This window comes from Cervus elaphus, chromosome 17 (genome assembly GCF_910594005.1).
Source record: "Cervus elaphus chromosome 17, mCerEla1.1, whole genome shotgun sequence".
Taxonomy (NCBI): Eukaryota; Metazoa; Chordata; class Mammalia; order Artiodactyla; family Cervidae; genus Cervus; species Cervus elaphus.
The window spans coordinates 17,404,019-17,415,672 of NC_057831.1; the positions used below are offsets into that span (position 1 = coordinate 17,404,019).

The 11,654-nt window shown below is 41.0% G+C and overlaps 1 protein-coding gene across 1 annotated transcript; it reads left to right on the plus strand.

Annotated features, from left to right (window-relative positions):
• Positions 1 to 5,300: 5,300 nt before the first annotated feature.
• Positions 5,301 to 5,669, plus strand: LOC122673579 (40S ribosomal protein S26-like). Its single transcript, XM_043871477.1, has one exon. The coding sequence runs from the start codon at positions 5,301 to 5,303 to the stop codon at positions 5,643 to 5,645; it is 345 nt and encodes a 114-aa protein (XP_043727412.1). The 3' UTR covers positions 5,646 to 5,669.
• The last annotated feature ends 5,985 nt before the right edge of the window (positions 5,670 to 11,654 follow it).

An 11,654-nucleotide genomic window follows, 5' to 3' on the forward strand; every position in this document is an offset into this window, starting at 1 on the left:
CCAAGATCCACTCCCTTGCTTATTATCTAAAGTTCCGCCTGACTTGCTATGCATGTATGCAGGTATGGAATCCAGGCAATGTCCAGGCAGGTCCAAGGCAGGTCAGAGTCCTGCTCTCCTGCCTTTGAAGCCTGAACAAGAGTTCCTCCATTTTAATTTCCCTAACAGCTGGCCTTAGGATTATTTAAGTTAAATAACATAGGAATAAGGCAAAATAAAATGGGCAGTCTTAATTCTGTAAGTCAAATAACAATTCCAGATAGTCAAAAGAAATAAAGTGATCAAAGAAACAAGTAATGAATTATACAATGCAGAAAACAGTTTTTGAGCAGTAGGGGATTTAGTAAAGAAAAAGTGCCACCATGAATGGGAAGTATGCTTTTTACATCAACTTCTACATCCATTAACTTATTGGCAGCAATGGTAGTAACAACAGAATGTTCTATCAAGGTACGATTATGTTTACCTATGAAATTTTGTAACTCTTTGGTTCCTTGCAAAATCTTACGTAACAGTTCTAAGAAGAAGCCAATATTAGGAACAGACAAAGTAGGGAATATATTTGGGTCCATAATACCTAAGTTCTCATGGGGGGAAAGTAATAAGTGGTCCCCCTCTGATATAAATGATCAACATACGTTAGATATGTGTTTGTGCAGCGTTGCTGGTATAGTGGTGACCATAGCTGCCTTCCAAGCAGTTGACCCTGGTTCGTTTCCTGGCCAAAGCAGTGGGCCAACCTTTGGGCTTACCTGATAGCTCAGTTGGTAAAGAATCTGTCTGAAATGCAGGAGACCCCAGTTCAATTCCTGCATCAGGAGGATCCGCTGGAGAAGGGATAGGCTACCCACTCCAGTATTCTTGGGCTTCCCTTGTGGCTCAGCTGGTAAAGAATTTGCCTGCAATGTGGGAGACCTGCGTTCGATCCCTGGGTTGGGAAGATCCCAGAGAAGGGAAAGGCTACCCACTCCAGTATTCTGGCCTGGAGAATTCCAAGGACTGTATAGCTCATGTGGTTGTAAAGAGTCAGACACGACTGAGCAACTTGAAAAAAAAAAATGTGCTAGACATCTGGAAAAAGGAGTTACTAATTGATATATAGAAGTTGTGTTTACATTATCAGTTACGATACATACTAATCGAGGGGCTATTTTTAAAAATTCTTACAGGATTTAGGGAAGATAATTCATTCACAATGATTGGTTGGTTTCCCCAAAGGCAAGAAGTTGGTCCACATAGCAGTTCCTCGATAGTCTTGTCACAGTCTATCAATAGGTGGATACAACTGTTAAAGTAAATCCGCACAATAATATTAGTGTCTGGGGCTTGAGCTATATCTTTATCAGTGCTGCGTAATCTAGCAGACAGACAAATGTTGTCCATAGAAAGTCTAGGTTAAGAAAGGACAGACCTTGTCTACTAGGAAGGCAAAATTATCCTGAGTCTAGGTCTGGCTCATGTTTCAAAGACTTAGAACTGGACACAACTTAGTGACCAAACAACAACACAACAACAACTCTTGTGATAGATTATTCTTGGAAACCTGACTATAATGTGGATTGTCACTCACACCTCAGCCTTCAAGGATATGCTACAAGTAAAAGAAAAATATGAAGAAACCTATTTGGGACACCTCTCTTTATATTTTTCTCTTAACTGTAGCATATCCCTAAAGATTGAGGCGTGAATGACAATCCACATTATAGGCAGGCTTCCAAGAATAATCTATTCACAAGAGTTGTTGTTGTATAGTCACTAAGTCATATCCAACTCGAAGTCTTTGACTCTTTGAGACCGCATGGACTATATAGCCTGCCAGGCTCCTATCTCATTGCGATTTCCCAGGCAAGAATATTGGAGTGGGTTGCCATTTCCTTCTCTAAGGGATCTTCCTGACGCAGGGATCAAACCTGAAGTTCTTGTGTCTCTTGCTTGACAGGCAGATTCTTCACCACTGTGCCACCTGGGAAGCCCCATTCTTTACCCATAGGGGAAGCCAAGTGGCCAATCCATTGGCTACTCACCAAGAATCTGTGTATATGTATCAGTCAAATTTTCTTCCTTTAAAGCCTACTGTTGACAGGGTTTCCCAGGTGGCACTAGTGTTAAAGAACCTGCCTGCCAAGGCAGGAGATGTGAGACATGGGTTCAGTTCCTGGGTAGGGAAGATCTCCTGGAGAAAGGCATGGCAACCCACGCCAGTATTCTTGTCTGGGGGATCCCATGGACAGAGGAGCCTGGCAGACTACAGTCCATATGGTCGCACAGAGTTGGACATGACTGAAGTGACTTAGCACACATGCATGCATATACTGTTGACACTTGAATTGTGGTGCTGGAGAAGACTCTTGGGAGTCCCTCGGACAGCAAGGACGTCAAACCAGTCAATCCCAAAGGAAATCAACCCTGAATATTCACTGGAAGGACTGATGTTGAAGCTGAAGATCCAATACTTTGATCAATTGATGTGAAGAGCCAACTCATTGGAAAAGACCCTGATGCTGGGAAAGACTGAGGGCAGAAGGAGAAGAGGGCCAAAGAGGATGAGATGGTTGGATGGCATCATCGACTCAGTGGTCATGAGTTTGAGCAAATTCAAGGAGATAGTGAAGTTCAGGGAAGCCTGGCCTGCTGCAGTTCATGGGTTTGCAAAAGACTCAGACACTACTTAGCAACTGAACAACAACAGCATACTGCGTATAATTCAACAAATTGACTACTCTTGGCTTACTTCTTTCCAGCTTCTGGAAACTTCGTATTCCAGACACCCAAGGACATTATTTTGTCTTATTTTTTCCATAAGCTCTAATTAGCACACAGTTCATTGATAGATACATGTAATTTCATAATCCCTGGGTGTAGCTCATGGGGTAGTTTTAGTCACTAAGTTGTATCCAACTCTTGCAAACCCATGAACTGTAGCCTGCCAGGCTTCTCTGACTATGGCATTTCCCAAGCAAGAATATTGGAGTGGGTAGCCTTTTCCTTCTCCAGAGGATCTTGCCAACCCAGGGATAGAACCTGGGTCTCCTGAATTGCAGGTGGATTCTTTATCAACTAAGCCACCAGGGGAGCTAATCTCTAACCAAAGACAGATTACTGAGATGAGCTTTAGAATAATTTAATTAAACTTTTTAGTAATCAAACATAACAGAAAGTAACTATCTGAGAAGTGAGTCTTCCCAATATAGATCTCAATTAACAAAACTAGAATTTACTATTCAGTGAAACAGAAATTTTTTGTGAGGACATTAACCCTGCAGCCAGGGAAGGCTTTATCCCATCAAATAAAAAATGAGGTTTGTCAGTGAACCAGGAAAAACCAAGCAGTCTTGGATTTCCTATAGCCCTGGCTGTTTGATTTACAGCTATTGTTTACCCATTTTAAATTCCTTGATTTAGTAGTAGACTCTTGCCATGTCCTAAGGACATTAGGAAAGCAAAAGTCTGACAATGAAGGTTAATTTTTTTAGACACACAAGGAGCTTTATCTATGTGTGTCACAAACTTCACAGATCATTGTGAAATAATATTTATTTACCAAAAGATTTTAAAAACAAGTATAAATCATTTAAAGGCAAAGAAATTCATATATTCTGTTATCAAAAGCTACTTGATTAAGGAAACTTCTTTTTCTCTTAACAGAGAGAGAAAACCAAATCCAGTCCAATACAAGTTTACTGTTAATAACAAAATTTGCTTATCTAATTTTAATTTAATCTTAAGAAATCCTTTCTATAAATCTTGAAGAGGTAGTATTTTTGCAAAGGCATCAGAGTGAAACCCATAGCTCTCTATAATGACAAAAAAGGCTTTAAAAGGTATGTTTAAAGTCTGATTACAGAGGTTTCCCTGGTGGCTCAGTGGTAAAGAATCCATCCACCAATGCAGGAGACTTAGAATTTGATCCCTCATTCAGGAAGATCTCACACGCCTTAGAGCAACTTAGAGCAAGCCCATGTGCCGCCACTACTGGGCCTGTGCTCTGGAGCCTGGGAAGCCCAACAGTTGAGCCCACGTGCCACAACCGCTGAAGCTCAGCACCCTTGATCTTGTGCTCCATGGCAAAAGAAGCCTCTGCAGTAAGAAGCCTGTGCAGCGCAATGAACTGCTCACTTCAACTAGAGAGAAGCCCGAGCAGCAACAAAGACCCAGTACAGCCAAAAATAAATAAATTTTTTAAATTATTTTTTTAAAAGTCTGATTACAACACAATTGACAAAGTAACTTGGTTACTGCTGTGACATGGAACATTTTAAGATAGCAATTAGAATTATGACTGATAATGTTTTACCAGGGCATGTCAGATCTTTATGAAATCTATATAATTTCTAGAATATCTATATGGATAACATATTCCATACAACATAACCTGAGAAGATTTATTACTCATTTGACAATTTGTTACTATTCAGTCACAAAGTCATGTCCAACTCTTTTCAATTCCATGAACTGAAGCACACCAGACTCCTCTGTCCTTCACCATCTCCCCAAGATTGCTCAGATTCGTGTCCATTGAATCAGTGATCTCATCCTCTTTGGCCCCCTTCTCCTCCTGCCCTCAATCTTTCCCAGAATCAGGGTCTTTCCCAATGAGTCAGCTCTTCACATCAGGTGGCCAAAGTATTGGAGCTTCAGCTTCAACATCAGTCTTTCCAGTGAATATTCAGGGCTGATTTCCTTTAGAATTGACTGAGTTGATCTTCTTGCAGCTGAAGGGACTCTCAAGAGTCTTCTCCAGCACCACAATTTGAAAGCACCAGTTCTTTGACACTCAGCTTTCTTTATGGTCTAACTCTAACATCTGTGTATGACTACCAGAAAGACCATAGCTTTGATATAAGCACCTTTGTTGGTAAAGTAATGTCTCTGCTTTTTAATACACTGTCTAGGTCTGTCACAGCTTTCCTTCCAAGGAGCGTTTAACAATATTTCCCATGAACCTAACTAGTTTAATATCTCTCTTAGCGATGTTCTACAGGCTGTTTGAGGGCTTCCCTGTTGGCTCAAATGGTAAAGAATCTGCCTGCAATGCGGGAGAACTGAATTCAATCTCTGGGTCAGGAAGATCCCCTGGAGAAGGGAATGGCAACTCACTCCAGTATTCTTGCCTGGAGAATTCCATGGGTAGAGGAGCCCAGGGAGCTAAAGTCCATGGGGAAAGAATCAGACAGGACTGAGTGACTAACACACACAGGGGCTCTCTGAAGTATCCCAGAGTCAGCTAGAGGTCAAAAGGGCTTCATTAGAATTTGATTTAAGTTATGTCAATAAATCAAAGGGATCTTGTCTCTTCCAAGATGACCAGGAAAAGAAGGAACAATGGTTCCAAAAAGGGCCACAGCTTCATGCAGCCTATTCGCTGCACCCACTGTGCCTGCTGTGTGCCCAAGGACAAGGCCATTAAGAAGTTCATCGTTCGGAATATGGTAGAGGCCGCAGCCATCAGCGACATTTCTGAAGCAAGTGTTTTTGACGCCTACTTGCTTCCCAAGCTGTATGTGAAACTACATTACCATGTGAGTTGTGCCATTCACAGCAAGGTAGTCAGTAATCACTCTCCAGAAGCCTGGAAAAACAGAACACCTCCACCCCAATTTAGACCTGCGGGTGCTGCTCCACGTCCTCCACCAAAGCCCATGTAAGAATCCAAGTCCTTAAAGACTGAAGAAATACTGGTTTTTCTGAAAAGACAATAAAATGAATATTATACTTAAAATATATATCAAAAGGGTGTAGAACACTCAAGATCAAAGGTCACAATCTGTTATCATTATCAGATTGTGTGCAAAAATGCAGCTATGATTTTACCTTAACCGTTTTACAATGCTGTTTGTTTCACCTTGTGAGTCAGAAGACTTCTTAGACCCCAGGGGTTGGCCTGACCTTCAGGGGTTCGGTACTTCCAAGACCCACTCCCTCTCTTATCTGAGGTACCACCTGACTTGCTATGCACGCAAGTAGGTGTCCAGGCAGGTCAGAGTCCTGCTCTCCTGCGTCTGAATCCTGAACAAGACTTCCTCCATTTTAACTTCCCCAAAAGCACAAAATCTGGGAAGCATTGGGAATCCAGCATTGCTAAACGCTGTTCCTTCTCAAACAAATTTGGCTGTCTTTTCACAGATCAGTGATAGAAAATAAAAGCTCCAAGTTTCCTGGACCACTTTCTACTTCGAACAACAGCAGTTATTTCTTCAGGAGCGAATCCAGGACCCAGAAATATCTGGCTCAGGCAAATCATCTACAACAGATTTGATGAACAATGGAAATTTCTGCCAATTTGCTTCAAGCTGTAAAACAAGCTTTCATTTAAGTTGCCCAGAGGTAGCGTTCCAAGTGCTAGTCAAAACATAGATGAAGCAATAGTCAGAGAAATAACAGTCACAGTAGTGAACACCCCTTATAGAGAATGGGAACAACTCCAAGTCTTTCTACTCATATTTAATTATGTCCTCCTCATTTCTCACATCCTAGGTCACTTTTCTGAAAGTCAGGATTCTTCTGATTTCAGCTAGCCTCCGCCAGGTAGCTCTGACCTTTTATATGAGAAATAGACCCCAGGGGCAGCAGGAGTTGTGTGTGGGGGATACACGGAATATTCCATTGCTTTCTGGACTCACAAACTCAAGACTCAGAATGAACGTCCTACAGATACACTGCATAAGATACTAACCTTGTTGATAAGCTTTCCATCCAACAAACACATTGTTGTCGCCACAGGTGACACCGCAGTAGAAGGAACTTAGAAGACAGTGCGTGTTAGTGGAGGAGAGGAGAATAAGAGGAACACAGATATAATCCACAACTACATTCTGTTTGGAGTTTGAATCTCTCATATTACTTTTGGTTTTAAAAAGCCTTGCTTTCCGCATTACATGGCACTTGGGCTAGTGTTGCCATGTTGAGTGTAAGCTCCTTAGGAGATGATGGAGTCACCATGGATAGAGCAGATGTGAAGACTGGTGACTCATGTTAAAGGTCAACCCCAGCTCATCCACAGACAGCCAAGGGTTGCCCAGATGGCAAAGACATAAGACAGAGCAATCCACCTAGAAAGGACATCCAGAGATATTTAATAAATTCACATTCTTCCTTCTAAATAAAACTGAATCTCTCCTGGACAAATGAATGTCTTTTTACAGTTGCCTAGAAAGCTATATAAGCTTTATGGTTTGAGCTGCCTAACACCTTTTAGTTTCTGTGACTGAATCAAATTAACTAATTCAGTGATAATTAAAGAGCTCTATGTGACAGGGTGCTGTATGGAATACAAGAAATGGAAGTCATATTCCCTAAGTTCAAGATGTTGCTGAGATTGATTAACACTACAAAAGGAAGAGTTTATGAGTAATGAGCTAATGAATGGCCAGTCCCTAAGTATTCTGGGGGTGTCAGGAAAGAAGGGGAACTTCACCAATTCTGTGGACCAGAACATGCAGCAAAGTTTCCTGGAGTAACTAAAAGCCTCAGATAGGCATGGAAAAGGAGGAAGGCCATGCAGACAACAGGACTGGGACAGGACAAGGTCAATAATGGCTTATTTATTAGATCCATAGATCCTGAGGTGACACAGCTGGATAAGAGGAAACTGCTGGCCCGTCCTGAGAGAATTAGATGTTAATGACAAGTGAACAGTTCTGAATGTTTTAAAATGTGAGTGGGCATCAATAGGTGAAAGACAGCTCTGAGAGACATCTTTATGTGTGCCAGTCATCCTTCCAACTCTTCAGATAAAATTTCCTACTGAAGCTCAAAGCATTTCATTCTCCTGGGATATATATTGGCCATACACACAACTGCTATTAATCATTGCCATCAATGACTGCCACCAACAGATTGCTTCCAGCGTGTCAGGCAGAGAGGAAGCGCAGATGCTTTATTCACATCACTTCCATTCCTCAACACCACCTTGCAAGGTGGACGTTATTGCCCCATCTCACAAGTGAGGATACTGAAGACCAGAAAGGCTGAGAATTTTCCTTCATAAATTACACATTTATGAAGAATATGAATTCTGAAATCATGATTCTCTCCTCAATAGATGGTGTTTTTGATCAGAATGATCAGGCTAGGACATCATTAAAAGAAATATGTATATGACTGTCAGAACCAGAAGTAACAAGACAATGTGTTTTGTTAGGCACGACTATTAAATATCCACCCACAGAAAGAGTACACAGGCTATTTCTATTAATAAGGGTCAATTGCATCAGGACAGTTCCCACGAGATTTGAAAACATTCCCTTATTTTTCAGAAAGAAAACTGTTGACATGTGTTGCATTCTTAATGATACATACATGCCAGAAACTGAAATAGTATTAAGGGAAAGAAATTAGGACCTCAGGCACAGGAGTTAGCTATGAAGAGTGGTTTAGTTGCTAAGTCGTGTCCAATCCTTGCAACCCCATGGACTATAGCCTGCCAGGCTTCTTTGTCCATGGGATCTTCTAAACAAGAATACTGGAGTGGGTTGCCATTTCCTTCTCCAGGGGATCTTCCAAACCCAGGAATCAAACCCGGGTCTCCTGTATTGCAGGAAGATTCTTTACCAACTGAGCTATGAGGGGGCAAATTACAATTTATCAAGATATAAATAACAGATATAAAAATTGTGCTGAAAAAGGAGGTCAGTTGTGCTCCTGGGTTTTTACCAAAATGAGCTGAAACTTATATTTACTACAGCTTTATTCATAATTTCCAAAATATGGAAGATGACCTTCAATAGATGCATGGATAAAAAAAATTGTGGTACATGCATACAATGACATATCATTCAGGAATAACATGAAATGAACATCAAGCCACTAAAGGTACGAGGGAATCATAAATGCATTTGCTAAGTGAAAGAAGCCAATCTGAAAGGCTAAATACTGTATGAATTTAACTATATGGCATTCTGGAAAAGGCAATGCCTGAGGAAGCATTACAATGAACAAAGTTAGTGGAGGTGCTGGAATTTCAGTGAGCTATTTCAAATCCTAAAAGATGATGCAGCTAAAGTGCTGCACTCAATATCCAGCAATTTGGAAAACAGCTGTGACCACAGGACTGGAAAAGGTCAGTTTTAATTCCAATCCCAAAGAAGGGCAATGCCAAAGAAGGTTCAAACTACCATACAATTTTACTCATTTCACACGCTAGCAAGGTTGTGTTCAAAATCCTCAAGCTAGCCTTCAACAGTATGTGAACTGAGAATTTCCAGATATGCAAGCTGGGTTTAGAAAAGACAGAGGAACCAGAGATCAAATTGCCAACATCCACTGGATCATAGAAAAAGCAAGGGAATTCCCGGAAAGCATCTACTTCTGCTTCAATGACTACACTACAGTCTTTGACTGTGTGGATCACAACAAACTGTGGAAAATTCTTAAAGACAAGGGAATACCAGACCACTTTACCTGACTCCTGAGAAACTTGTATGCAGGTCAAGAAGCAACAGTTAGAACTGGACATGGAACAATGGATTGGTTCAAAATTGGGAAAGGAGTACATCCAAGCTGTATATTGTCACTCTGCTTATTTAACTTCTATGCAGAGTACATTATGCAAAATGCCACCCTGGATGACTCACAAGCTGGAATCAAGATTGCCAAGAGAAATATCAATAACCTGATATATGCAGATATCATCCTAATGGCAGAAAGTGAAGAGGAACTAAAAAGTCTCTTGATGAGGGTGAAAGAAGAGACTGAAAAAGTTGGCTTAAAACTCGACTTTCAAAAAACTAAGATCATGGCATCTGGCCCCATCACTTCATGGAAACAGTGGAAACAGTGACAGACTTTATTTCCTTGGGCTTTAAAATCACTGCAGACTGTAGCCATGAAGATGCTTGCTCCTTGGAAGGAAAGCTATGACAAACCTAGACAGTGTATTTAAAAGCAAAGACATTACTTTGCCAACAAATGTATAGTCAAAGATATGGTATTTTCAGTAGTCATGAACAGATGTGAAAGCTGGACCATAAAGAAGGCTAAGAACTAAAGAACTGATGCTTTCGAATTGTGGTGCTGGAGAAGACTCTTGAGAGTCCCTTGAACTGCAAGAAGTTCAAGCCAGTCAATCCGAAAGAAAATCAACCCTGAATACCCATTGGAAGGACTGATGCTGAAGCTGAAGCTCCAATACTTTGGCCAACTGACGTGAAGAGCCAATTCACTGGAAAAGACCCTGATGCTGGGAAAGATTGAAGGCAAAAGGAGGAGGGGCGGCAGAGGATGAGAAGGTTAGATAGCATCACTGACTCAGTGGACATGAATTTGAGCAAATTTGGGGAGATAGTGAAGGACAGGGGAACTTGGCATGCTGCACTCCATGGGGTCGCAAAGAGTCAGACATGACTTAGTGACTGAACAAAAACAACATGGAGATAATAAAATCAGTGATTTCCAGGGTTTGGGATGAAGGAGAGATGAATGGGGGAGCACAAAGGACTTTTAGGGCAGGGAAACTATTCTGTATGATATGATAATATTGGATACATGTCATTACACCTTTACTGCAACCCACAGAATGTACAACAAGAGTTGTAAACGGTGGGCTTTGGTTGATAATAATAATGCATCAATATTGGCTCATTAATTGTAGCAAATGGACCACATTAATGCAAAGTATTAATAATAAGAGACACTTGAGGGAAGAGGAGGGAAGGCAATATGTGGACATTCTTTGTACTCTGCGCAACTTTTTTATAAACCTTAACCTGCTTTTAAGAAAATGTCTATTAATTTTTTTTTTTAAAGAAGGGGACTCACTATCCAATTAAGTAAATCTATGCTTAATGCACAGGTTAAGTAGTTCCATGCTTCAAACAAATCAAACCAGATTTTTTAAAGTACTTGGTAAACAAGAAGTAAAAGATAAGCCCTACCCATGTTCCGTCTTTCAGCTAAGTTGCCTCCAGTCACCTAGAATGGTTCCTCTGACCAAGAGGAAGAAAGAAGCCCCCAGAAACTGGGTTGTTATTGTTGTTGTTCAGTCGCTCAGTTGTATCCGACTTTCTGCAACCCCATGGACTGCAGCACTCCAGGCCTCCCTGCTCCTCTCTATCTCCCGGAGTTTGCCCAAATTTATGTTCATGGAGTCAGTGATGCTATCAAACCATGTCATCCTCTGCCACCCTCTTCTTCCACCTTCAATCTTTCCCAGCATAAGGGTCTTTTCCAATGAGTTGGCTGTTCAAAACTGGGTAATTATTTTTGAAACAGCATTAACAATCTGCAGTATATAATTCCTAATTCTATGAAGCTGCAACAAAATTTAAATTAAAAAAAGAAATATCCTTTTAGATTGCATAATTACATAATCTCAGCATGCCTATTGGTTTGCAGCCTTGGAAGTTCTCTGGGAGAAACTTGAAAACTGGCCTCTGAACACGGAGGGCGGGAAGAAGCCAAAGAAAGAGGCAGACCACTCTTAACTGGTAGGTGGCAGGTTTAATAAGGGAACTTAGTTATGAGGTTTGTCTTGGATGTCCATAAAATGATTAAGTCTTCACACCTATCCCATAGAATCTTAAATTTTTATGTAGAGGCCTTAACTGAGTTCAGTCACATATTCATCCAAATGATCTAAATAGCACATTGTTCTCTCAAGACTGTGTCCTTGAAATGGCTCCAGCTGTGAGAATGGTGGGCAGAACATAACATTCCAA